Source organism: Glycine soja, chromosome 4 (genome assembly GCF_004193775.1).
Source record: "Glycine soja cultivar W05 chromosome 4, ASM419377v2, whole genome shotgun sequence".
NCBI lineage: Eukaryota > Viridiplantae > Streptophyta > Magnoliopsida > Fabales > Fabaceae > Glycine > Glycine soja.
In genome coordinates this window covers 50506187-50529596 of record NC_041005.1, presented here as the reverse complement: position 1 = coordinate 50529596, position 23410 = coordinate 50506187, and the positions used below count along the sequence as shown (strand labels likewise).

The window sequence follows — 23410 nt, the reverse complement described above, 5'->3', positions numbered from 1 at the left end:
TTTTTGGTACTTTATATTAATTTTTTTTGTCGAATTATTTTAAATATAATTCCAGGATCAACCAAATCGAATAATCCAGATTAGCCCACTAATTATTCTAGCTAGAGGACCAACTTGTTGTTTGTTGTGTAGTTTAAAATTTGAAACATTAAATTAATAGACACCTCAAGAAGTGTAACCTGGAAAAGTTGACGGTGAAGGAGAAACGAAGGAAGCAAGCCAATAGAAAAAAAGAGGGGAAAAAATGGTTAACAGTTAACAGTTAACACATACGGTCGTGATCCTGCTTTGAAAATGTGCCGTTGTCGTGGCACGTCGTTTTCTTGATCGGTCATTAGATTAACACTTAAACAAACTACTCTTTGTACGTGTCTTATTATTTTATTTCTAAAGTAATAATTACTAATATTAATTTTTAATTGTTATTAAAATGTTATAAAAGTACAAATTAATAATTTCCATTTTTTATATATATAATTGTATCATTTTAACTGAGAAAACAACAACTTATATTATTTTTATAATTCATCAATATTTGTGTAAACACAATTTAGTCTCTTCATAATTTGAGAGACTAAAACTTATATACTCTCCCACCATTTTATTTTAAAACTCAATTAACATCAAGAAAAAATTAATGTAAGAAATATCTCAAATTGGTTCTTGTGAAAATGTCAAAAGCAAATCTCTAATTTTGATTCTTGAACAGAGGTATTGACAAAATTGACTAAATTTTTTCAGTGTAATATAATGACAAGGAAACTATAAAATTGATCAAACTTTAAAAAAAAAAAACTACTTTTTCTTTAACGATGAAATCAATACAAACGATCACTTTCTAAAAGAAATTATATATTACTATTTATTTATTAGTAATAAATAAGAAAATCGCTTTCAGAAGAGTTGCGAAAAAAAAAAAAAAAATGCCATTGCACAATTGCCACTTGGTAGGCCAGTGTCACAGTCACATCAAAGAAAGTAAAAATTAAAAAAGTTTAATTATTGATTTATTGTTATAATTTTATCATTTGTATCTTTTAATCTTTTATAATTTTAAGGTAATTTTTTATTTCCTATTGTTTACATTTTATTCACTTTTAGTTTATGTAATTTAAAAATGATTTTTTAATTTTAAGGTGATTTTTTATTTCTTATTATTTATATTTTATTTACTTTTAATTTATGTAGTTTAAAAATGATTTTTTTTTGTTTTTATAATTTATAGTATAATTTTTTTTACTTCCTATAATTTGAATTTGTTCTTTTTAGTCTCTATATTTTATATTTTAATATATTTTAGTTCTTACTAATATTATCAATTACAATTAACTACAAAAATATTAACAAATAATTCGTAACTAATTTATCATAAGATAATTTGTAATAAAAAGTAGTTAATAATTTATAATTAATTTGTAGTTAATTATTTTTATAAATTTTTTGTAATAAAAACTAAAAAATATAAATTATAAGGACTAAAAAGAACCATCTATAAGACTAAAATATAATTAAAATACAAACTATAAAAATTACTAAAATCATTTTTAAACTGACTAAAAAATAATTAAAAAGTAAATGATAAGGATTAAAAAAATATCAATAATAAAACTATAGGATGAGATAATTAATTTAACCAAATTAAAAACCAGGTACTGTTGACAGTTTACGTGGCATGTGTATTGTGTACCAAACGAACCTATGGCGCCGCTTGGAAACTAAACCAAAGTGGTTTTGTCATTTGTTTTGATGAATCTTTCGGTGGTCTATCTCACCTTCTTTTCTTTCTCACTAATCACTATAAAAAAAAATCTACACTCTCTATCCTTCCACAACACAACACAATTCAATACCATTTACCAAACTCACTCATCAATTCTCATCTTTCTTCTCACTAACTATTAATTCATCATGTCGAGCACAGCTGGCCAAGTCATCAAATGCAAAGGTGACTTCTTCTCAGTGTCATCTTATTTTGATCTCTTTTCATTTTTGATGCTATACATAGCATATCATATTAGCATTCCCTGCTGAAGAGGTTTTTTTTTTAAAGTTTGTTAATCTGTTATTTATGCATCGATGTCTAACCTTGTTATGATCACTTCGAATTTTACGAATAAACCAATCTTAGTCTTAACACTTTTTTTTGTGGGGTGCATAAAGTTGGTTCTATTTTGCTATTTTTATTTCTGTAATTTAGAAAATTATAATGATCCTTTTCCTGGGTCGTTATTTTTCTTCGTATTAAAATGTTAATTGCCCTCCATTCTAGTCATATTTTTGAAAGTGCTTACTTCTTAATGATATTCAAGTTTGTTTACCAGACGGATTATCATTTTTTTTCGTTATTAAAAAGTGTAAATTTGGTTTTTAAATTTTGTTGTGCCTAATTATAATACTCGATAGACACCACATCATGATCAGAGATATTGTATATACTAACTAAATGGGTTGATTGAAATGAATGTATTACTACTAGCTGCGGTTTCATGGGAGGCAGGGAAGCCACTTGTGATTGAAGAAGTAGAGGTTGCGCCACCACAAGCTGGTGAAGTGCGTTTGAAGATCCTCTACACCTCTCTTTGCCACACTGATGTTTACTTCTGGGAAGCTAAGGTAACATCATATATTATTATTACCTCACTTCCAATTTCCTTAATGACCCAGACACCATAGTTAATTAGATCTTAAGCAAATGCTAGGAAATAGATCAACTTTAGTTTCTTACACAAGTTTATTTGTCTGAAATGTAAAAATTCTTCTAATGTTTAATTATGTTTCAGGGCCAAACTCCATTGTTTCCTCGTATATTTGGTCATGAAGCTGGAGGGTATGTTTCTTACACATCATAAATCCTTGCTTCATAATTTGGACTAATGATTCATTTTTTGTTAAGTCTATTTGGTTTCTGACATAATAGGGTCAAACATTCTGTTTTCCTCATAAGTACATTAAATACATGTTATCAACGTTGGGTTGATGTTGTTATTCAGGATTGTGGAGAGCGTAGGTGAGGGTGTGACTCATCTGAAACCAGGGGACCATGCCCTCCCTGTGTTTACCGGGGAGTGTGGGGACTGCCCTCATTGCAAGTCAGAGGAGAGCAACATGTGTGATCTTCTCAGGATCAACACTGATAGGGGTGTCATGATCCATGATAGCCAAACAAGGTTTTCTATAAAGGGACAACCTATTTACCATTTTGTTGGTACCTCTACATTCAGTGAATACACTGTTGTTCATGCTGGATGTGTTGCCAAAGTCAACCCTGCTGCCCCACTTGACAAAATCTGTGTTCTCAGTTGTGGAATTTGCACAGGTTTGGAAGATCCTCTCATTGACATGGTTTTATAATAATAGTGTTGGTAAAAACATCAAACTCACATTTTTCACTCGTGATTGTAGGTCTTGGGGCCACTATCAATGTTGCAAAACCAAAACCTGGTTCTTCTGTTGCCATTTTTGGACTTGGAGCTGTTGGCCTTGCCGTATGTTAACCTTGTGCCTTTGTGTGTGTGTGAGCACTGTAGTTATTATGCAAATGAAAAAAGACTAATATTAACTCGTGCTCTTATTTTTTTTATCCAAATTCTAGGCTGCTGAAGGGGCAAGGATTTCTGGTGCATCAAGAATCATTGGGGTTGATTTAGTTTCTAGCAGATTTGAAGAAGGTAGAGTGCTTTTTTCTTCTTCCAACAAATGCTTGAAGATTCAGCTCAACATAAATTAAATGGCCATTCCCTAATTGATGGTATTTATTATCTTTGTTTTTCTTGGCAGCTAAGAAGTTTGGGGTCAATGAATTTGTGAACCCAAAAGATCATGACAAACCTGTACAAGAGGTTAGTTGGTGGATAATTTAGTAGTTTATTATATTTCTATTCTCTTAAAGCTGTGCTTTTGCAATGTTGATTTTTATTTTCTGATGCTGATTGAGATGTGAATGTGGTGTCCAGGTGATTGCTGCAATGACAAATGGGGGTGTGGATCGTGCTGTTGAATGTACTGGCAGCATCCAAGCCATGATCTCAGCATTCGAATGCGTCCACGATGTACTAAATCATAACCCACTTGCTCTATTTGATGCTAAAAAGTTTACATTAAGATTTCTAAGGCTGAACCTTGATTTGTTCTTCTCAGGGTTGGGGTGTTGCTGTACTTGTTGGAGTGCCAAACAAAGATGATGCATTCAAAACTCATCCAGTGAATTTCTTGAATGAGAGGACTCTAAAGGGTACCTTCTATGGAAACTACAAACCCCGCACTGACCTTCCTTCTGTTGTGGAGAAGTACATGAATGGGGTAAGCTTATATATATATATATATATATATATATATATATATATATATTGATTGATTGATTGAATTGTGGAGTCTATAAGGACATTCATATTCATTATTGATGTGTTAATTGCTAATGTTGTCTTGTGTGCAGGAATTGGAACTGGAGAAATTCATCACTCACACAGTTCCATTCTCTGAGATTAACAAGGCTTTTGATTACATGCTGAAAGGGGAGTCCATCAGATGCATCATTCGTATGGGGGAGTAAATCTATCAAACCAATGATGACATGGTCCCTGTGAGGGACTGAGTTCTCTTTCTAGTTGTGAAAGTGAAAAGAAGAAAATAAATTTCATATATATGATATATCCCTTTAGAATTATTGAATTAGTGAAAACTTGTGTAAGTTTGAATGTTGAGAATGATAGGACCTTTGCTGCTGTTATTGTCTAATGCATGATAAATAAAATGTGGTTTTTTTGTCGATTTGTTGTTCTTGTGGTAATTTAAGTGACATTTATTTCTTGACGAAAAAATTATACATGTAGTACCACAATTTGTTCAACGCATGTCCAATGGTGTGGGGGCTTTGGTTAAAAAAATGTCATTTCTACTCTAGTATAGCTCTATTTTAATTTTTTATTGTGCTTGTGGATGGTAAAAGACATAAAACCAGAAGAAATGATGGGAATAAATAGTAGATGCAGAAAAAGGATAAATGCAGAGATGAAGCATAAAGGGAAACAAGATTAAGATACTAAAAGCTTGCATAAAGGGGAACAAGATGTGAACTATTTCCACAGATAGAATCTTCACTTATTTTGTTTGAAACATAACTCTTCTGATAAGGCGTGCTCAACTTAATTACAAATTTTCCATACCAATACAACAAAAGTCTTCTCATGAGATTAAACATGTCCACGCCTATATAAGATGCATGTATCATTCTCCTTTTTATATAGTTCTTCTTAAAAATAACTTTCAACTTTAATAAATTCCAAAAAAATTTGCGCCACATTTGTATGGGCTGGTTTCAGTGCATTGTGATTATTTTATATAGGTGCCGGAGCTTATGTGAGTTCCGTGGATGAAGTTGCTTGCTTTTTCATTTGTGACAGTATTGTAGATCCATTTTATTTTGCTTCCCAAAATTTGAATTTAATGATATCTCAGATATTATTTCGTTTTCATTTTTGAAGGAGAGGATAAAAACTCTTTGTGCATTCAGATGCTTTAATGGTATATCAGTTGTAATTGTATTTTTCTACAACCCACTTAAGAGATATCAGGAACTAAAAATGATTGGCAATGCTTGATTTGAAAATAAAATTGCATCCCTCGCAAATAAGATGATAAAATTAGTAAAACGCATTCAATATAACTAGAATTGTATGACATCTTGAATTATGCTCACACTCTAAATTTTCGTGACAAAAGATGAAAGTAATTAATATTATAATATTTATTATAATATTACAAAATAATTGTGTTTAATTTAATCCATTCTCAATATGATTTTTACGCTGTCAATTTTCAGGCTGGTATTTATAGAATATATTATAATCAAATTCTAATTATAGTCATTATTATATTATTAGTACTTTAATAGTTTGGGAAAGCTATAACAAATGTACCCACCTCAAGTCCTTAACCAAAAACAATGTATCCGCAATTCCACAAGTTACCCAAAAATGACAGAGATATGTTAGAGGATGTTTGGATAAGTCTTGTGATATGACAGAGCCCGTTATTGAAGAGCGGCCCAACGTGGAAAAGGAGCAGACAGTTGTAGATGAGAGTATGAGGCCCAAAAGGAAGTTACTAACACCTAAGAAATGGAAAGATTATGTGATTTATCAGTTATCACTAGCCTTTATATATTAGCATTATAACAAGATAGGGGTATGACTAAGCTAGTTCTGGAATACTTTATTTGTGAATTCTGTTAGAAGGAATCATCGCAATATTCCTTTTAGGCAGTTAGTGAAAAGAGAGATAGGGTATATATATATATATATATATCCTTGTTTTTCCTGAGAATGGATTATTGAGAAATTAGTCTATTTCCCCTCTTATCTACTTTCTTCTTTGGAGACCCTCTGTCCTCGAGAACTCAAAGGCTATTCTTACATCATCTTGAAATTAATTTAGTTTAATAACATGTTTGATTACCCTCAAAGGGACATTGCCACAGTTGTAATTTGTTTGAAACTAAATTTCTAAAAAGTAAGACCAAGTTCCATTTGCAAACTCCGTTAGTAAAGTAAAAATCATTTCAGAACTTCAATATAAAATATACATTTAGTCCTCCAAGAATTTGCACATAAACACTTTAGTCCTGGTATCATTTTTTTTTTTTTTTTGTGAATGCCAATTATTTGAAATCACTATACAAACATTATTCATTTCCAATGTACATTTGGTACCCCCCGGTGACGTTAAAGGCTAACAGGTTAATCCTGATTGCTGAGTACAATTGAGTACCAAGCTATATATGGCTTAAATGATATAAGGTCTAACATGTTGGTACCTCTCATGCTAATTTGCTCCTTATTTTGGTAGCAAATACGAGAGGAGAATTTCGTTCCACATATCAGGAACACCGGGTAAGCACCAATGGCTACAATCAGGAACAGATGGCTGGTCACTCCAAGTGCCCACGTGTCCATCACTTCTATATGCAGTCATTGGTGTAACATGCATAACTGTTACTGGAGCACTCATGCTTTTGACAACTTTATTGATCATATTTGAAATTGGGTTTCTCTCTTTGCGATTAGTTCTCTTCCAAGGCCTTTTAGTCACTTTGCAAGAATTGTGATTCTGTCCACTGCCACAAACACAAGCATCTTAATGATTAACATAACACTTCAAAACTATTTAAGTATTAACTAAAATAAAGTTTGATGGCTCTTGTGTTTAATAAAGGAATAGTGAACTGAATATTATTTTGGTTCATATTTAACTAAACAAAAAAAATAAACAAATATGGTGTAAAACCCACCTCCAATGAGATGATTCGAAGGTGCGGAAAAATACTCTTGTCCTGTTTGTGTTAATTGTACTCTCTACCCAAGATGCCCAGGTGAGTAAAGCTGTGTTGAAACCAGAGTTAATTGTCATTCCAAGCTTCAGTGAGTTATCAACCTGAAAATACCAGCCCCTGTCTGAAGGTCACGTTAGCACCAAATGATTGATAATCTTCATTAAAATATTTAGTCTAGTTCTGTATCAATTATCAAACAGTCAAACCTTAGAGGCACACAAAGTCAGAGGACAAGTTTAATTGCTAATTTGCTATGTACTATCATTTAAGAATTTTCTATGTACATAAAAATTAACAAACTTATCATATATGACAATCTCTGGATGGTAGTTGTTTAAACCATGTGCAAATTGAGAAACTATCAACTATCAGCAAAATCCATTTAGGGTCATGTAAGTAACTGATGATTCAAAGCAAAGGAGTGCAAGATAAAGCACATCCAAACTTGTTGCTATTCACTATCAGAACATTATTATTCCACCCAGATGTTTTAAATCATTCCCTTTCCTTAGTTATGTTAACAGGACCATGACCCTGCATATAAGAAAATCTCAGGCAGAATTCACTGATCCAGTTCCATCTTCAGCCCATCCCAAAGGATCCAAAAACAACAATCTTGTAATTTGTGGCAAAAACTCTGTAACTTAAGTCATAAGCCAGTTTTCCATATACAGCTGTTCATCAGAGACCATTAGACCATTTCAAATAAGCCTATTTTTTAAGTCTCGTCAGAGAGTTGATGAAGACCAAAATCATGGCAACCTCTCAATAAACTTGTGTCAACAACATTATTTGGTATCTTACCTTACCAAACCTGATTCTTTGCTTCTCTTTAGAGAAACTGGTTTATATAAGTAATACCATTATTTAAAATTTTTCAAACGTGACCAGAAGTATTCCAGAAACATACAAAATGTGATAAATTTTAAAGGCTTCCCAGTAATACTCATGAATCATGACAAATATTCAAAAAGGTAAAATTTCTCTGCAGCAAGTGCCCAAAATTACCATAAGGATGAGGTTATCATTTGAAGAAAAGCTAATGCTAGTTGAAAATCTTTTGCACACCCAGGACAATGAAATTCTGAGACATCTATCTTCTGGGTTAAAAACTGCAGAGTATCCTCTCCTTTATTTATTTATTGGTTTTATGTTAGAATATTAAAATAGATATGTTGAAAAAATTTCAGCCCTTGGATTATGACTGCAGTAGGTGCAGTTAAAAATACAACTGCAGCCGATCCATTTCTATTGTTTGTAATTCTTATCAATGGTGAAGGTATAATTTGTATAATACCAATAAAGCATGCATTCTACGAATCCAAAGATGAAAATTAAGTCCAAAAGTATTATCATAAAACATGTCGAGGACTAAATCCAATGTTGAATTTATAAAAAGAAATAGAAAACTAGATTATGACATCAAAATGTATATCTACTATCAACAAAATGATGCAAATCATATCACTATTAGGAAAATGAAGCCACTTACACGTCAAAAAGCTTAGTCCGTGTCCACCAGTGACCTGAATTGAATATAAGAACATCAGAATCAATCCACTCATGGCTAATATCATCAATCTTGTCCAATCTCAATGTTGTCTTCACTCTTTGGGGTGCATGTCTAGGCACAGAACCAGGCCTCACCAGGAACACCGATCGATAAAAATCGATTCTAACATCAAAAGTACTAAACCTCACACCTAAAAACCTTATCTGTTTTGTGATTTTGTTGCCCTTGATTTCATAGATACTCTTCTTATCCTCAACTCCTGTCATCAGCAAGCATATCATGGACTCCCATTGTGTCCTACTCAACGAATCGCCAACGAATACCACCCTTTTCCCACGAAGTTGTTCAAGTATTCCACGGGCATCAAACCTTGGAATCTCACAGTTCTTAGGTTTCCACCTCCATTTTGTGTAATCTCTATCTTTTCTCCCATTAGCAAGGCAATTGAAACCCCTTTCAACAAAAGGGCAGTGAGAAGCATCATACAAAGGGTAGCTATCATCCCTCACCCAACTTCCTTCAAACACATTGCATGTGTCCATTGAAACATTGGGTTTTAGAATCACATCATAACTCTGAACAAGTGAGTCAGAACTGTTGCTGGGAATCTCATAACTCTGAACAAGTGAGTCAGAACTGTTGATGGGAATCTCATGACTCTGAATCAGTGATTGAGAACTGGGAAATGCGTATAAATAAGCCCAGGAAAGGACCAAGAGGAAGAATATGAAAGAACCAACTGTGACCAACCCATTGAAGGAAACAAAGATCCAAGTACTGCAGTCACCCTTCACAACCTTGTGGCCATAACCAAAAGCTCTTGAGAATAAAGTCCTAAACTTTGCAAATGAAATCCAAAAACTAAAAAAACCCAGAAATTGCATAATTTGCAAAACCCACCAACTATTCCATATCTCCATTGTAAAAGTACTCGGGAATGAAACAATCACAATCAGGCTCTACATTTAGTCATTTACGTTATTTATAAGCATGAGTTCTCTAAGAAGGAAATGTGAAAGAAAAAAAATCCTACTTTGATTCACCAAAAAATGAAAACATACGCTACTTTCAATTAGTGGTGGGTCATGGACCAGTCGCCCCTCATAAGGTCTGTCCACTTAAGCTTGTATTAGTAAGTGGATGTATGCACCCTTATAGGAATGTAATAAATTGGTCTGCTGTTGTCACGTGAACTCGACGGGTCAAACGAATCCGTCAACAAACCTAATTTTAAAAAATTACAATTTTAATAAAAATACAACTCAAACGTAAATAAAATATCAATAATTAGTCAATTACATTAATAAAATAAATAATGTCTTAACAACAAAATTCAATCAATAAATCAAAAATATGAAACTTTAAGATCTTCAACAACAAATGATTTTTTAATTGACTAGAAGTAAACGTTGCATCACATACATGAATGTGTTTTAAAGCTATACTTGTAATGCAATTAATGTGTATTACAAAATGTTGTTGATACATCTCTGACAGGTTCTTAAGTAATATTTAAATTATTTTTTAATTAAAATTAAAGTTGTACTTAGTCATTCATGTCATAAAAATTTATATTAAAAGATTATATATATTGATAAAACTTTATTAGTTCTAATTTAAAAAAACAACAATACAGATACCACTTAAAAGTTATTCTAGTAAAGAAATTTCATCTAAATTATTGTCTTATTTAATATGCACAACAATGTCCTGACACTCTCGATCTTCAATTAAAAATGTATATTTAGACTTCCTAAGTAAACTTACGAGTCAACCCATGGACCAAACCCGTGGGTTAAGTGAGATGGTTCAAAATATTATATAACCATTGATTGTTTTAAAAAAATTAGTGTTACCCGCGTGTACCGTGGGCTTCATGGGTCAATCCATAGACTCAAGTCCGTTTACTCACACCTACTTTTAATGTCTAAATTTGGGAAATCAGCTTACTTAACCCAAAACGGAACATTTTTATAATTATAATAACTCAAATCCAAGACTAGAAAATGGCAAGTTTGGAGACAGAGAATTGCAGAGCAACGAGAGGGAGAAAAAAAAAAGAAAAGGAAAAACAAAGATGGAAGATAGATTTTGTGGAGCTGAGAGGGGTGGGGAGTTTTAATGCACAGGGTGGTTGTGTTCGCAGCCTGAAAAGATGGAAATATATTTGGAGTGGAGGGCAATTTGGTCATTAAAAACGTATTCTTGTAATGGCTACGTTAAAGAAAAAGGTCTTAAATACACGGAGAATCAAAGGTAATTGCATATTAAAATCTGTCGGTGCTTATGAAGAAACGAACAAGTTACTGAAACAACCTCTGACTTTTTACGTTTTTTTTAGTCCACTAACTTTTTTAGTTATTTATTTTAAATTTCGGTAAATAAATGCTTTAACAGCTTAATGGATCAGTAGGGTTGGCCCAAAATTGTAAACATATAAAGCTAAAAAATAATGTCATCTCACAACTCTCTTTAAAGGAGGTTATTTGATTTAATTTTATTTTTCTATACCTTGTTGAATAAATTCCGTTGGATCCATATGTAATTTTCAACAACAAAAATAAGCTGGCTTGCGTCCAACTCAATTCCTTTTTATGAATATTGTCATACTTGTTGACAATTTCCGCGTCTTTAGTGAGATGATTCGGTTTGACTAAGATACCAATGGATAATATGCACCCAACAACTGAAATGACTAATTAATAAATTAAGTTTGGTCCCCTGTTGTTTTATTTGGTCACGATTCATTCCTAATTTGTTACACTTATTTATTGTACGGAAATTTTAAACGTAGGGAAGTCTATTAAGAATTAATTAGTTCATACTATAAGGAGCTAATTCAAATGGCTGTATCCTTCTGTTTTAGGCAAATGAATTCAATAATTGACAGTAATATTAGGTTTGAAAATGTTTGCTCCAACTAAATGATGTAATGTTTGAACTTTGAACGCCTATTTTCGGTATACACAGTGATATTTAATATAATAATGTTGGATTTTCTTTTCGGGAAAAAAATATAAAAGTTATTATTTATTAATAAAACTATATTGGGTGAGTAGTGTTAGTGTGGGGCTTAAGGCTTACCAATTGTCAAAGTGTCAAACTCAAATGCCAGCCAAAACAATGTGTAACAGCTTTCACATGACAATTAATTGAATGTGTCCACCAACAATGAGATCGATGAGCACAACCTCATAAGACACTGTCCAATGAGAAAGCGATGTTGCATGCACCAGGTTGGTGCGTCTGAACAGAAACATTACTACTAAGCCAGATTTTGGATCTCTGAGAGGAACCGTGGAGGAACCACATTCTCTTCAAGCCTCTCCCATATTCACTCACCAATCACAATCACCAATTAGTCTTTCAAACATGCAACTAATTAAATCTGGCTAGACATAAAATCTACTTCAAAAGTTGTATTATTGCAAGTATACAAGCAGGCGGCTATGTAAGAGTTTATAATGCTTACGAAAGTTATTCAGATTAATATACAATAAAATAAAATAATCAAGCATCAAATTCAAATACAGGAGGAGTTAAGGCATATATAATATTCTTAGCTAGACTTTTCATCCGTACATGATTTTTTTTACTGCCATATATTTTGGTATACATCTTATAAAATGGTAAGATTAGCTATTTGAAGTTTTCAAACTTTTTTAAGTTTCAAGATTAAATATTTTGAACATAATCACAGTCACGAATAAATTGATGAGAACATATTTTAGATCATCAAAAGATTTGATTAGACATGACAATTAAATTTAATCTTCATTTAACTTTTGACTTTGATTGAAAAAATTGGTTTTGACTAAAGTTGATATCGGGTTTGAATTTTCTCTACTTTGTAGAATTGGTGAATTATTCACGCATAGTCATGAGAATAAAATAACAGAAAGAAAACATCAAACTCGGAAGAAGAGTGAAAGGATAATGATCCAAGCTTTTCCTCTTAGTCGTCTAAACCTAAGGGTTCAAAACCTTTTTCCTAATCCTAAGAGGTTTATTTTTATTTAGGCTACAATTAGGGTCTAAGCCCATGTAGTTTAAAACTTTAAAACACAAAATAATGAGCTACAAGATCATCACACCCTTAGAAAACGTGCCACACCTGAAATGTGAACTTTGTTGTGGCTAACTTCTTAGCACTCCTAGACGGCCAAATTTGTGGTGGGTTCCACATCCAAGGTGTGATCTTTGATAGAAGTAGTTTTTGAGCTCCTTGGAACACCCACACTAGTGATGGTTGTCACACCTTGAGTGTGGCACTTGTTGGCTTCCATTTCTTCAAGTTTCTCTTGCTTCCAAGGTTGTGATATTTCATTTGTATATCCAAGAAGCTCCAAATCGTCCATCTTTTGATGTAAGTAGGGTCTTTGGCCAAGGTGGTCAAATTTACAAAGGAGTATTACAAGATAATAGAATTGTGACAATTAAAAAGTCTAAAATCAATATTCCAAACCAGATTGAGCAATTCATCAATGAGTTGATTGTACTTTCCAAATTAACCATAATAATATGGTGAAGCTCTTGGGATGTTTTTTAGAGGCAAAAGTTCCCGTACTTGTTTACGAATCCATTCCTAGTGGTATTGTTCATGAGCATTTTCACAATCAAGGTCGATCTTTAAGACTTTCATGGAAAAAAAAATTCAAATGGCAATAGAAACTATTGGATCCTAACATACTTGAATTCAACTAGCTCTACACCAATCATACATAGAATTGTGAAAACTTCAAACATACTACTTGATCACAATCTCTTTGTAAAGGTTTCTGATTCCAAATCAGAAACCTTTGTAATAAGATTTTGATCAAGTAGTATGCTTGAAGTTTTCACCTTGTTATGTATAATTGGTGGAGGTAATTGAATACAAGTATGTCAGGCCTTAATAGTTTCTATTGTTATTTGCAATCTTGTTTTCCTTGAAAGTCTTACAGATTAGCCTTGACCATAAAGATGCTCATAAACAATGCCATTGGGGATGAATTCATAAACAAGCAAGACAACTTTTGTCTCTAAACAACATCCCAAGACCTTCAACACATTCTTATGGTTGATAATAGAAAACACAATCAACTCATTGATGAACTACTCAATTTAGTTTAGATTATTGATTTTCGACTTTCTAATTACCAGAATTATATTATCTCATAATACTTCTTTGTAAATTGTTCCTTGGCAACCTTGGCCACCTTGGCCAAAGACCCTACTTCCATCAAATTTGTTGGTGGACTCCTTTAGCTCATCTGTAGTGAATACTTTAGCTGTTTCAGTTGATCCTCTATGCTTGGCTATTTGTTGTTGTAAGAAAATGCCACCATTTTGTTGAAAAAATTGTTCTTTAAGTTTGATGTGTGTTCTTTTCTTCTATTATTCGTGGCATGTTGGCACATGTAGCCACTGGAAACATGTTGAGGTAAATGGGGTCTGTGTGGTGGAGAACTTGTAGGCTTCGTCTTTAACTAGTAGCGCAGGTTGAGGCCGATCGACGAAGGTACTTGCAGAAGAATAATACTTAAAATTTGATAGCCTTTGTGGTATTGAAGTCTCACAACAACAAAGTGCTAGAGCATGACCCGTTACATCCTAGACCATCACCGTTCAGAGACACACGCACTAAGGGGAATCTCAATATTCACTCGATATTCCGCACCTTTTACTACTCCGGTTGTGTCAGCGCTCACCACAATTAACTTGTTTCGTGTGGATGATAAATGAAAATGCATCAGGCTATAGTCGCACCCATGAATTTCAATCTAGTCCTATAATCGGGATTGTTGGTGACTACTTGCAATGAAATGTGCAAGTTGTCGTCGAGTGAGATATTTAGCACATGCATGCTTTGATATTCAAGAATGGGATGTGTGGTGAAAGGGTTTGGTTATTGGTGACAAGAAATTAGCCGTCCAAGGAATAATCCTTGGCCATGCTAAATGGCAGAGGATTGCTTTCGTAGCCACACTTTGAAAGTTTGGCTTAGGCTTTGAAGGCACACATTGTGGTTGTGATGAACGTACAATACATTATTATATACTGATTACCCAGTATATAATCAAAAATTGAACACACAAGTTTCTAAACAATTTCAGTTAAAACAGAAAGGAACTTAATAAATGTTGCCGAAAAAAATAAATAACACCTGAATAGGATGCAAGAGTGTTCGAGCTAAAATCCAAAACTAAGATATTCTTGTTGGCAGGATATATGCAGAATCAAAGTTATAAATAAGAGACAACCAGAATTGTGGGATTAAAATGGAAACGGCTAGAAACTTTTGTAGTTATTAGTAGAGAGAAAGAATTGATCATGAGGGGCAAAGAGCAGAGGATAAGGATGCTGTTCTATTCAAAACTTTCAAAGAATAAAAGGTGTAAAGGTGATAGAATTAGAATCATGACTTTATCAAGATTTTCTAATGATGTAAAAGTGAAAAGACTAGGTCCAATAACAGACTTGAATAAGTTAATTTGATAATACATTATTAGAGTATATGATTAGTTAATTTGATAATACATTAGTATGGTTTATACCTGTTGTCTCTCTTTTTATTATAAATTTTTTTGCTATAAAAAAAAATTGTTTAAGACATTAGTTAGACATGGCTAGCCCATAACACTCTATGAATACGAACATTGTAATTCATTTTACCATCTCCATCTCTTCCCTTAAACGGAAAATTAGTGATGATGCATTTTTCGATTGCACAGAGGAAGATTCAATATCTTTGCCGCCACCTTCTTTCAACAGTGAAGAAACTCATCATTGTCACTATCGAGATCAGGCTCGTTGAGGAGATTGTTAAGCATTCAGCCTTCGTCGTGATTCACCTTGGTAGAACTGTTCCTCAATATTATTCAAGCTAGCGGTCCAAGCTTGGAAAGAATAATGCTTCGATATCTTTCGAGAATGGTATCACAATTGATCTTAAATATGGCATATATTTGTTACTATGACTTAATACTTGGAAACAATGATTAGGCCAAAGAAGAAACGATTGATCTATTATATGATTCAGAATATTTCGTGCCTTGCGAGATTGTTCTTTCTACCTCTATGATCGTCACCTCGTTGATTTCTACATGTTTATATTTTTTTTTTCTTTAATTTGAATTTGTGCTTCAACTTTCAATCTAGCTATGATTAGGCCAATTCACTTTTTGGTGATCAATAGGAGCTATATATCGCCCCAGCAAGAAACTATTATTAAAAATCACGAGGAAAAGACAGGCTAAATCAGCCTTTATAGCATTACAAATAAAAGATATGGAATAAAATGAATTGGCCCTTGATTAATTATAGTCTTAGTATTTTTTATGTTCCTCCTTCGTTTTTAGCTATACCTCTATACTTGATGATGCCTCAACAACTTTTTTCCAGAGGTAGTTCTTCATTGACCGTTAGACGACCCTTTTTCAGGTAAAAAAAAAAAGAAGAAAGTACAATTTCAATTAGGAGGGTTCATTAATTTAGTTCAATCTAATCATCTAGAGAGAACTAACCTTGCTAAAATCTTACGTCATTAAAAGACAGAAAAAGAAAGGAAATCCATGCACGTACGCATATACAAGTATCAACCGTCAATCAAAGATTTAAAAATAAAGATATATCTAGAAATATAAATTTATGAAGCAAAACTAACATGATGTATTCTCTTTATAATTCATTAATTTGAAAAAATATATATAATAAAAAAATTATCCACACTTCTTAAATTGTCATGTTCAAAATTCAAATAAATAAAGAAGCTTCAATAATTACTAATTAAAAATCACCGAGCTTAATTACGTGTTTACCATTACCAAGGCTAATAATAATAAATAAAAAATACGCATCTTATCACAATACTCAACGTTTCCACCATGAATGAATAACAGCAATATTTTCAATCCAGTGTAAAATTCAACTCAACACATAGACATTGACTCAGTTTCTTATAAAAAGTCCAAATTACAGTTAATTTGGTCCTACCTAAGTGAACAATCAGCCTTTCCTAAAATAAGAGAAATTAATTAAACCCGTGTATCGTCTTATCTTCACCACATGACTTCTCTTCTGACCAAAATTGAACGGAAGTAAACAAACTAAAAGTTATAAAGAGATAGGTAGTTTAATTAAAAAGTATATGAATTAAAGTAATTAGAGTGGAATAAACAAAGAAAAATCTTGTTGATTATTACTTGACTTGAGAAATTATAAACATGAAGTTATACAGTTTGATTATTTAAGAAGAAAATTAAAAAAAAAGTTTGAAAAAACAGGTTTGACACACACAAGTTAAGGAGAGTGACATTTAACGTTGGAAATTAAGGACACTAAACTTGCCGCCATTATTGATGAGTTCTTCAAGCTCGGCAACCTGTGTCTGCTATCAACTAATTCATCATTTCTATATATATATATATATATATATATATATATATATATATATATATATATAAACAGGAAAAGAGAAAATGAGTCAAAGCACGCAGTATCTTCGTTTTCTGTTTGGTTTCGAAAAACCACATAATGCAACTCAAAGCTACAAACACAATTCAAAGAACGTAGAAAGTAGATACCATGCATGCTTTAGACACTGAAACACTATGTGTGTGTGTGTGTGTATGAGACTTGAGTTAAGACCTCTGTTGTGTGGCTATGGCTTCTTCTCCAATGAGCAGCAGCAGAAGCAACAAGAGGACCCATTTTGCAGAAGCAAATATATATATATATATATATATATATATATATATATATATATATATATAATTGCTTCTTTTAGGAATGAGAATGTTGAAGGTGTAGAGAGTGAGATAAGTATTAGTGGTGGACGCAGAAGAAGAGGTTCCAACAACGGTTTTTTATACATACCAAACCCTTCACGCCACGTTAAGTAATTAATTAACAAACAAGCTGCATTAATTGATCTTATATTTCTAGTATATCTGTTAATGAGTAAACGCAAAAAGCAATGCTATGTTGCAATGGTGTAGCCAGGAATATAAATGAACGGTAAAAGCAAAAAGTAATGCTATTTAATACCAGCAAAGCAAATTGCTTACCAAACTGAGTCCAAACAGTAGGAGAATAATCAATAACCATGTAAGGTAAGGTGGGTGACTGGGTCCATATATAAAGATGATTTCATGAACCTCTTTCACATTTTTAAACCAATCACATTGCATTCGATGTATTTTGTGTTTCGTAAATTTTTATGAATATTTTACTTTTCAATATAACAACAGGAAAAGGCAGAATTATTACAGAAGGGTGCATGTGATTAATAAAAAATATATATATATATATCAATAGTTTTGATATATACATTAGAGATAATTAAATATAAATTTTCTTATTAAATAAAATATTTTTGTATTTTTTCATATGTAAATATAAAAACATCTTATATTGTGTGAACTCTGTGAGTTACGCATAATATATATTAAAAGAGATGAGAATAAATTTTACTTTTGATACATATATAGAGATGAGAATAAATGATCACACGTGGTGGGGTGTAGAATATCCTCAAATCGTCTTCCAAAAGTTAACCTAGATGAACTCTCTCTTTCATGCTTCTTTTGGGGTTGTTTAATTTAATTAATTGACTCGGGCAATGACTGAATTATCTTTCACGTCTCTTCCAAAATTAAGACATCGAAAGGAATGAGGGGAGCTCCTTTTATTTCCGATACAAAATCTTGCATTTTAACACTTTCGTTGCTGAAAGAATGGGCCTATTTTTAGTTTTTTTTTTCCTCGTTCTTCTATGTTACTTTTCCTTCTTTTCAATAAAAGGAAAATATTCTCATTATACGTTGGTTCTATCAAATTTGTAGTTCTGTACCATATATTCACATCTTAATTAATTGAGTTCTAATTCTTTGAACATTATTAATTTACCATCATGTCAAGAGATAGTTTTAATTTTCATTATGAGTTCATTTTATCTCTTGCATGGAGTCTGCGTTCCCAACATTGCTTTACCAAGCTTAATTGTAATTAAAGATTGACTACTTCCTTTGAAAACCATTATCTTCGTTCCTCTTTCTTAAAAGTGACAGAACACAATTTAATTAGAACAGACAAGATACAAATATTTGTTGTTTTAAATTATTTTTTAATTTATATAACTTATAGACATATAATATATTTGCTGTTTTAAATTATTTTTTAATTTATGCTTATTATATATCTTACTATTTATTTTATATTTTTAAAAAAATAAAAATAACTAAAATAAATATTTGTATCTTGGTTTGGTCAGAGTAGGATTCACATAGTTTAGTCAACATATTTAGAGTCTTATTTGGTCGGGATTAAATTCAATAAAAGACTCGGTCAAAATTTTAAAACAAAGATAAATTCACTCAAAATTACGTTGTATATTTTTTCCGGTACAATCAGGAATAAAGCACGAGCCTGTGCTTCCAAAATAAAGAATGTAGAACATGCAATGCAACTTGGGAATCAATAGGCTCCAAGAATGGAATATCTCCTCTTTTTTTTTTATTCCTTTTACTTACTTCCCTCTCTTTTCCATACATTAATTGATAAATAATAGCCTATAATTAGAGACTCCCTTCTCTTTCACTGCTTCCTCTAAAGTCTTGAGATCTAAGAATCAACTAGCTAGAGTGTAGAAGCTGCTATTTCCACTTGTTATATATATGGCTGGCAGATCCATCTTCTTCTTAGTTATACTATTAATCATCAATTGAAGGGTGTGTTGTGTTTGGCAATCTTTCTCTAAGCACAAATGAACTAAAGAGATGGAGTGCTCTTGAAGGTTGTGCATAGGGTACCATGTGAGCAGCTCCTCTTACAGTGGCAAAAGTCAACAAATTTCCATACTCGGTTACCCAACCTCCAACCTATATATGCGTATATATAAATGCCATCAAATTAAACCACCCATACTTTATAAATTAGTGTAGAGAATAAAATTGCAAAACCTTACATAGAAAAATTATATGAAATTTTTCAATGTGCATAATTAATTGTTACAAAGTACCTGGCCTTTGTGGAACCAAGCTCCATATGGGACTGTTATCTTGAACTTTAGATCATGAGCTAGTTCACGAATTAGTGTTCGAGAACCTAGTAATGGCACAACAGAATCTTGGTCTCCACTGTGAGAATTTTACATAAATAATTAGTACTGTACGATAACTAAAAAGTATACATAAATATGGGCAATGATATTGATGACTAGTCTACTTTGTTGAATAAAAGTTACTACCTGAAAACCCATACTGGAATATGGTTTTGAACAATCTTTTTAATAACTGGAAGGATATCTATGTTAGGATCAGTGTCGCTATAATTTAAGACCCTGCATGCAATGAAGAATATGTAGGGATATATTAGCTAGACATCAATAATGAAAGTAGAAAACAATGAGAAATGGAGTTTCATGTTTATCATGATTAAGAACTAAACGCACAACTACAAGGGTATATAGAATAATATAATATATTTTGGAGAATGCTAATTATTAAAAAAATCATTGCGATTCTCCTTGCATTCAAATTTAAAAGAAGATATATAAAGACAAGTTCATGAAATTCAATTTGTGGTATTACTTTGCTTGTCAGTTTGAACCATAAAGAAAGACAGAAAGATTACAATTGTTTCATTAACACCAAAATATGAATCACTTACCCACTGCACATGGACCATTGATACGGAAGATTGGTACGGTTTGCATGGAGAGCCTTCTGAACCTCAGGGAGGTTGAAATAAAAACTTCTTTCATAAGTCATACAAACATCTACACCTATGCTTATTTTAGTAGCCTGCATTAAAATAATCAAATTAATTAGTTTATAATTTTAATAGAAAAAACTTTTTAAAATATCAATAGAACAGCAAAGAAATAGGCACAGTACCATTTTTTTCAATCTCAGCTCTTGTTCAACTATGGATGGATAACACACATCCAGAATCACATCATAGTTGTTTATGTAATCGCCAACAATTTCATTTGCTTCATTTATTGCTTCATTGCATGATTTAGATACATTATGTGTACTTGCAAAGACATAATCATCAAAATCGCAATCATTCGTAATGGCTAGGCCAATTTCATCTGAAATCATTCCATGTGACCAGAAGTATTCATATGTTGCTTGTGCATCACGATCAAGTTTCAGAAGTGGGTTTCCAATCTAACAAATGATAAACAAGGAGGAAGGGGTAAAATAACTTACAAATTAAACAATAAAGGTAAGGTAACAGAGACTAGTCTACATGTAACATAAATATAAAAGAGTGAATTAATGCCAAAAGATGTCACGTGAAAGGGATCTTACAGCAACTCCTTTAATATTGAATTTGAAACCAGTTGAATGAGCATTGTAGTCCAAAAGAACATTAGCTAACTGTGGTATATAATGTCCTGCATATCACTATAAATGTTAGTAATAAACAAAAATATATTGTAGTTTGATAAAATAAAATAAAAAACACTTTTTCTTTCAAAAGGAAAATAAAAATGTAAACTAGGACAATAATTTTATGGCATGCCCCCTGCTAGGAATGATGACATAACTTTTCTGCATGTGCATGAATAATAGAATAAAAAGTTTAATCTTTGACTAAATCACGTCAGCTAATGTATTATATAGAATATTTTGGAACTCGAGACCAACTTTTTGGAATTTCAATTAAGATAAATAAATTATTAAAATTGAGATAATAATATTATTTGTTGGACCTGCATAGCTTTCTCCAGTAAGGAACAACTCCCTTGATCTGTAGGAAGGAAACTTCTCGTACCATTTCCGCAAGAACAGAAGCATATCAGTGGCTGGCAAAAATAAAAGGATTATTAAAGCTCAAGCCTAGTAAAACAAATTGAATAACATTTGAAATTATGCTTAGATAATTACATAAATTCATTCCCAGCTATAATAAAAGTCTGATATATTAATAAAGAAGAAAAATTTGAATGAAGAACACGAAAATATATTAATTGGTCACTCTATCTACCGGTGGAGGAGTCTCCAGAGTTGTAATCTGAAGTTTTGTTTGAATATGACCACCCAACTCCAGCTGGGGACTCCACAAAGAGAAGGTTGGATGCTATGAAAAAGACATAATATCATAATCAGGAATCAATGTAAACCCACATTATTCTCCAATATCACAAGGAAAATTCATGCATAAATATTGTGTCACATATATTATACCTCTATTCCAAGACATTGAATTTCTTCGGAGACCACGTCCATCACCTTTGGGATAAAAGGGACCCAACTCAGTGAAAGCACCTCCTCCAATGGAGGAACATCCCGGGCCTGAAAAAACAATGGTGCTTGCTCTGAGTTAAAGGAGTTCGACAAGTTTTATGAGTCACTAGTAATAATTGCAACAAGTGTAGACATTTATAATATATTTGATTGATGTAGCCATTATAGTTTTTTTTTAAAAAGTTGCATATTTCTTGTTAGTTATTGGTTGTAATTGTAAGCATCTTTCAAAAGCAATGCACTAGAGGAAAACCAGAGTTGTTTTGAAGTTTTGATCCAGAGGATGTCACTGAGAGGTCCAAGCAAATAGGATTTTCTGAGTAGGACAACACAACCTGAATTGGTAGGGACAAGCAAACATAAATGACAACCAACTATGCTTTTAAAAACATGAATATGAAAAAAATGAGACAAAATAACTTTAAAATGAACAGGAAAAAAAAACAAGCTAGAGACCATGACAAAGTATTGAAATTGAAGAGTATGAATGAAGGAAATTGGAAGAAACAAATATGAAGATTGAATTCAATCCTTAAGCACACAGAATTAGGTTTCATGAATACTAAAACTCTCACAACAGCTTAGAAAGGGATGATGAAGCAATGACAACTTTAGAAAGTAAAATCTTGATGATACAATTAAGCACAAGGTTACCAACTACCAACCTCCATTGAGCCAAAGAGTGAGGGGCTTCTTATCAGGGCCATTCTCAGCCTCCACAAAATAGTAGAAAAGGCTTCTCCCATGCTTGACATCAATATCAACATACCCTGCATATTGCTTGAACCCAACTTTGGGTTGGCCAGGTAAACTTACTATGAGATCCTCATCAGGGTACCCTTCTACTCCAACTGTGCCCATCATGCAGGCACACCCCACCACAATCAAGACCCCAACCAACCAACACCTTTTCATCTCAACAACTCCAAGTCCCACACCGGTCACAACTCACAAGAAACCCAACCTTTTTATCCATTCCCTCAGGGATCCTTGATTCTTATATACTGGTTCAAATATATTTTTAATTACTATTTGATGATCTCTATCAGTCACTAACCTTGTTCTGAATTTGGTCCCATCCTATCATATACAGTCAGAAGTTGGAATCAAGTGAAAATAAATAATGTCATAAGAAGGAATTAAAAATATTATATCTCTAGTTCACATTTGCTTGAGTATAAAATGAATATGACTATTTTAATTTGGTGCTTATATTTTACTATTATAATGTTATATTAATATTGCAGGGTTATAATGGTATTAAATAATGATAACAAATTCGAAAATACTAAGATGAGATTAAAAATTTCCACGATTATATTTAATAACCCA

General features: G+C 32.3%; 3 protein-coding genes across 4 annotated transcripts; 1 reads left to right on the top strand and 2 right to left on the bottom strand.

The window, feature by feature from the left end:
- The first annotated feature begins 1790 nt into the window (after nucleotides 1–1790).
- On the top strand, nucleotides 1791–4767 carry LOC114410347 (alcohol dehydrogenase 1-like). The gene is made up of 10 exons (XM_028374269.1): nucleotides 1791–1945; nucleotides 2477–2613; nucleotides 2781–2827; nucleotides 2991–3316; nucleotides 3403–3485; nucleotides 3593–3668; nucleotides 3778–3839; nucleotides 3954–4049; nucleotides 4138–4299; nucleotides 4433–4767. The coding sequence occupies exons 1-10, from the start codon at nucleotides 1909–1911 to the stop codon at nucleotides 4547–4549; spliced, it is 1143 nt and encodes a 380-aa protein (XP_028230070.1). The 5' UTR covers nucleotides 1791–1908; the 3' UTR covers nucleotides 4550–4767.
- Nucleotides 4768–6597: 1830 nt separating this feature from the next.
- LOC114410345 (protein trichome berefringence-like 7) lies at nucleotides 6598–9963 on the bottom strand. Its single transcript, XM_028374267.1, has 3 exons — nucleotides 8820–9963; nucleotides 7286–7444; nucleotides 6598–7111 (listed from the first exon to the last, which is right to left on the bottom strand). The coding sequence occupies exons 1-3, from the start codon at nucleotides 9758–9760 to the stop codon at nucleotides 6832–6834; spliced, it is 1380 nt and encodes a 459-aa protein (XP_028230068.1). The 5' UTR covers nucleotides 9761–9963; the 3' UTR covers nucleotides 6598–6831.
- A 9227-nt stretch (nucleotides 9964–19190) lies between these two features.
- On the bottom strand, nucleotides 19191–23144 carry LOC114410344 (serine carboxypeptidase-like 42). Of its 2 annotated transcripts, XM_028374266.1 has the most exons (11): nucleotides 22744–22850; nucleotides 22332–22413; nucleotides 22019–22126; nucleotides 21819–21911; nucleotides 21544–21636; nucleotides 21140–21225; nucleotides 20717–20995; nucleotides 20490–20623; nucleotides 20068–20160; nucleotides 19840–19957; nucleotides 19191–19699 (listed from the first exon to the last, which is right to left on the bottom strand). In XM_028374266.1, the coding sequence occupies exons 1-11, from the start codon at nucleotides 22843–22845 to the stop codon at nucleotides 19532–19534; spliced, it is 1356 nt and encodes a 451-aa protein (XP_028230067.1). In that variant the 5' UTR covers nucleotides 22846–22850; the 3' UTR covers nucleotides 19191–19531. The 2 variants fall into 2 exon arrangements, with proteins under 2 accessions (XP_028230067.1, XP_028230066.1); XM_028374265.1 differs by lacking the exon at nucleotides 22332–22413 and having other exon boundaries at nucleotides 22744–23144.
- Nucleotides 23145–23410: the final 266 nt, after the last annotated feature.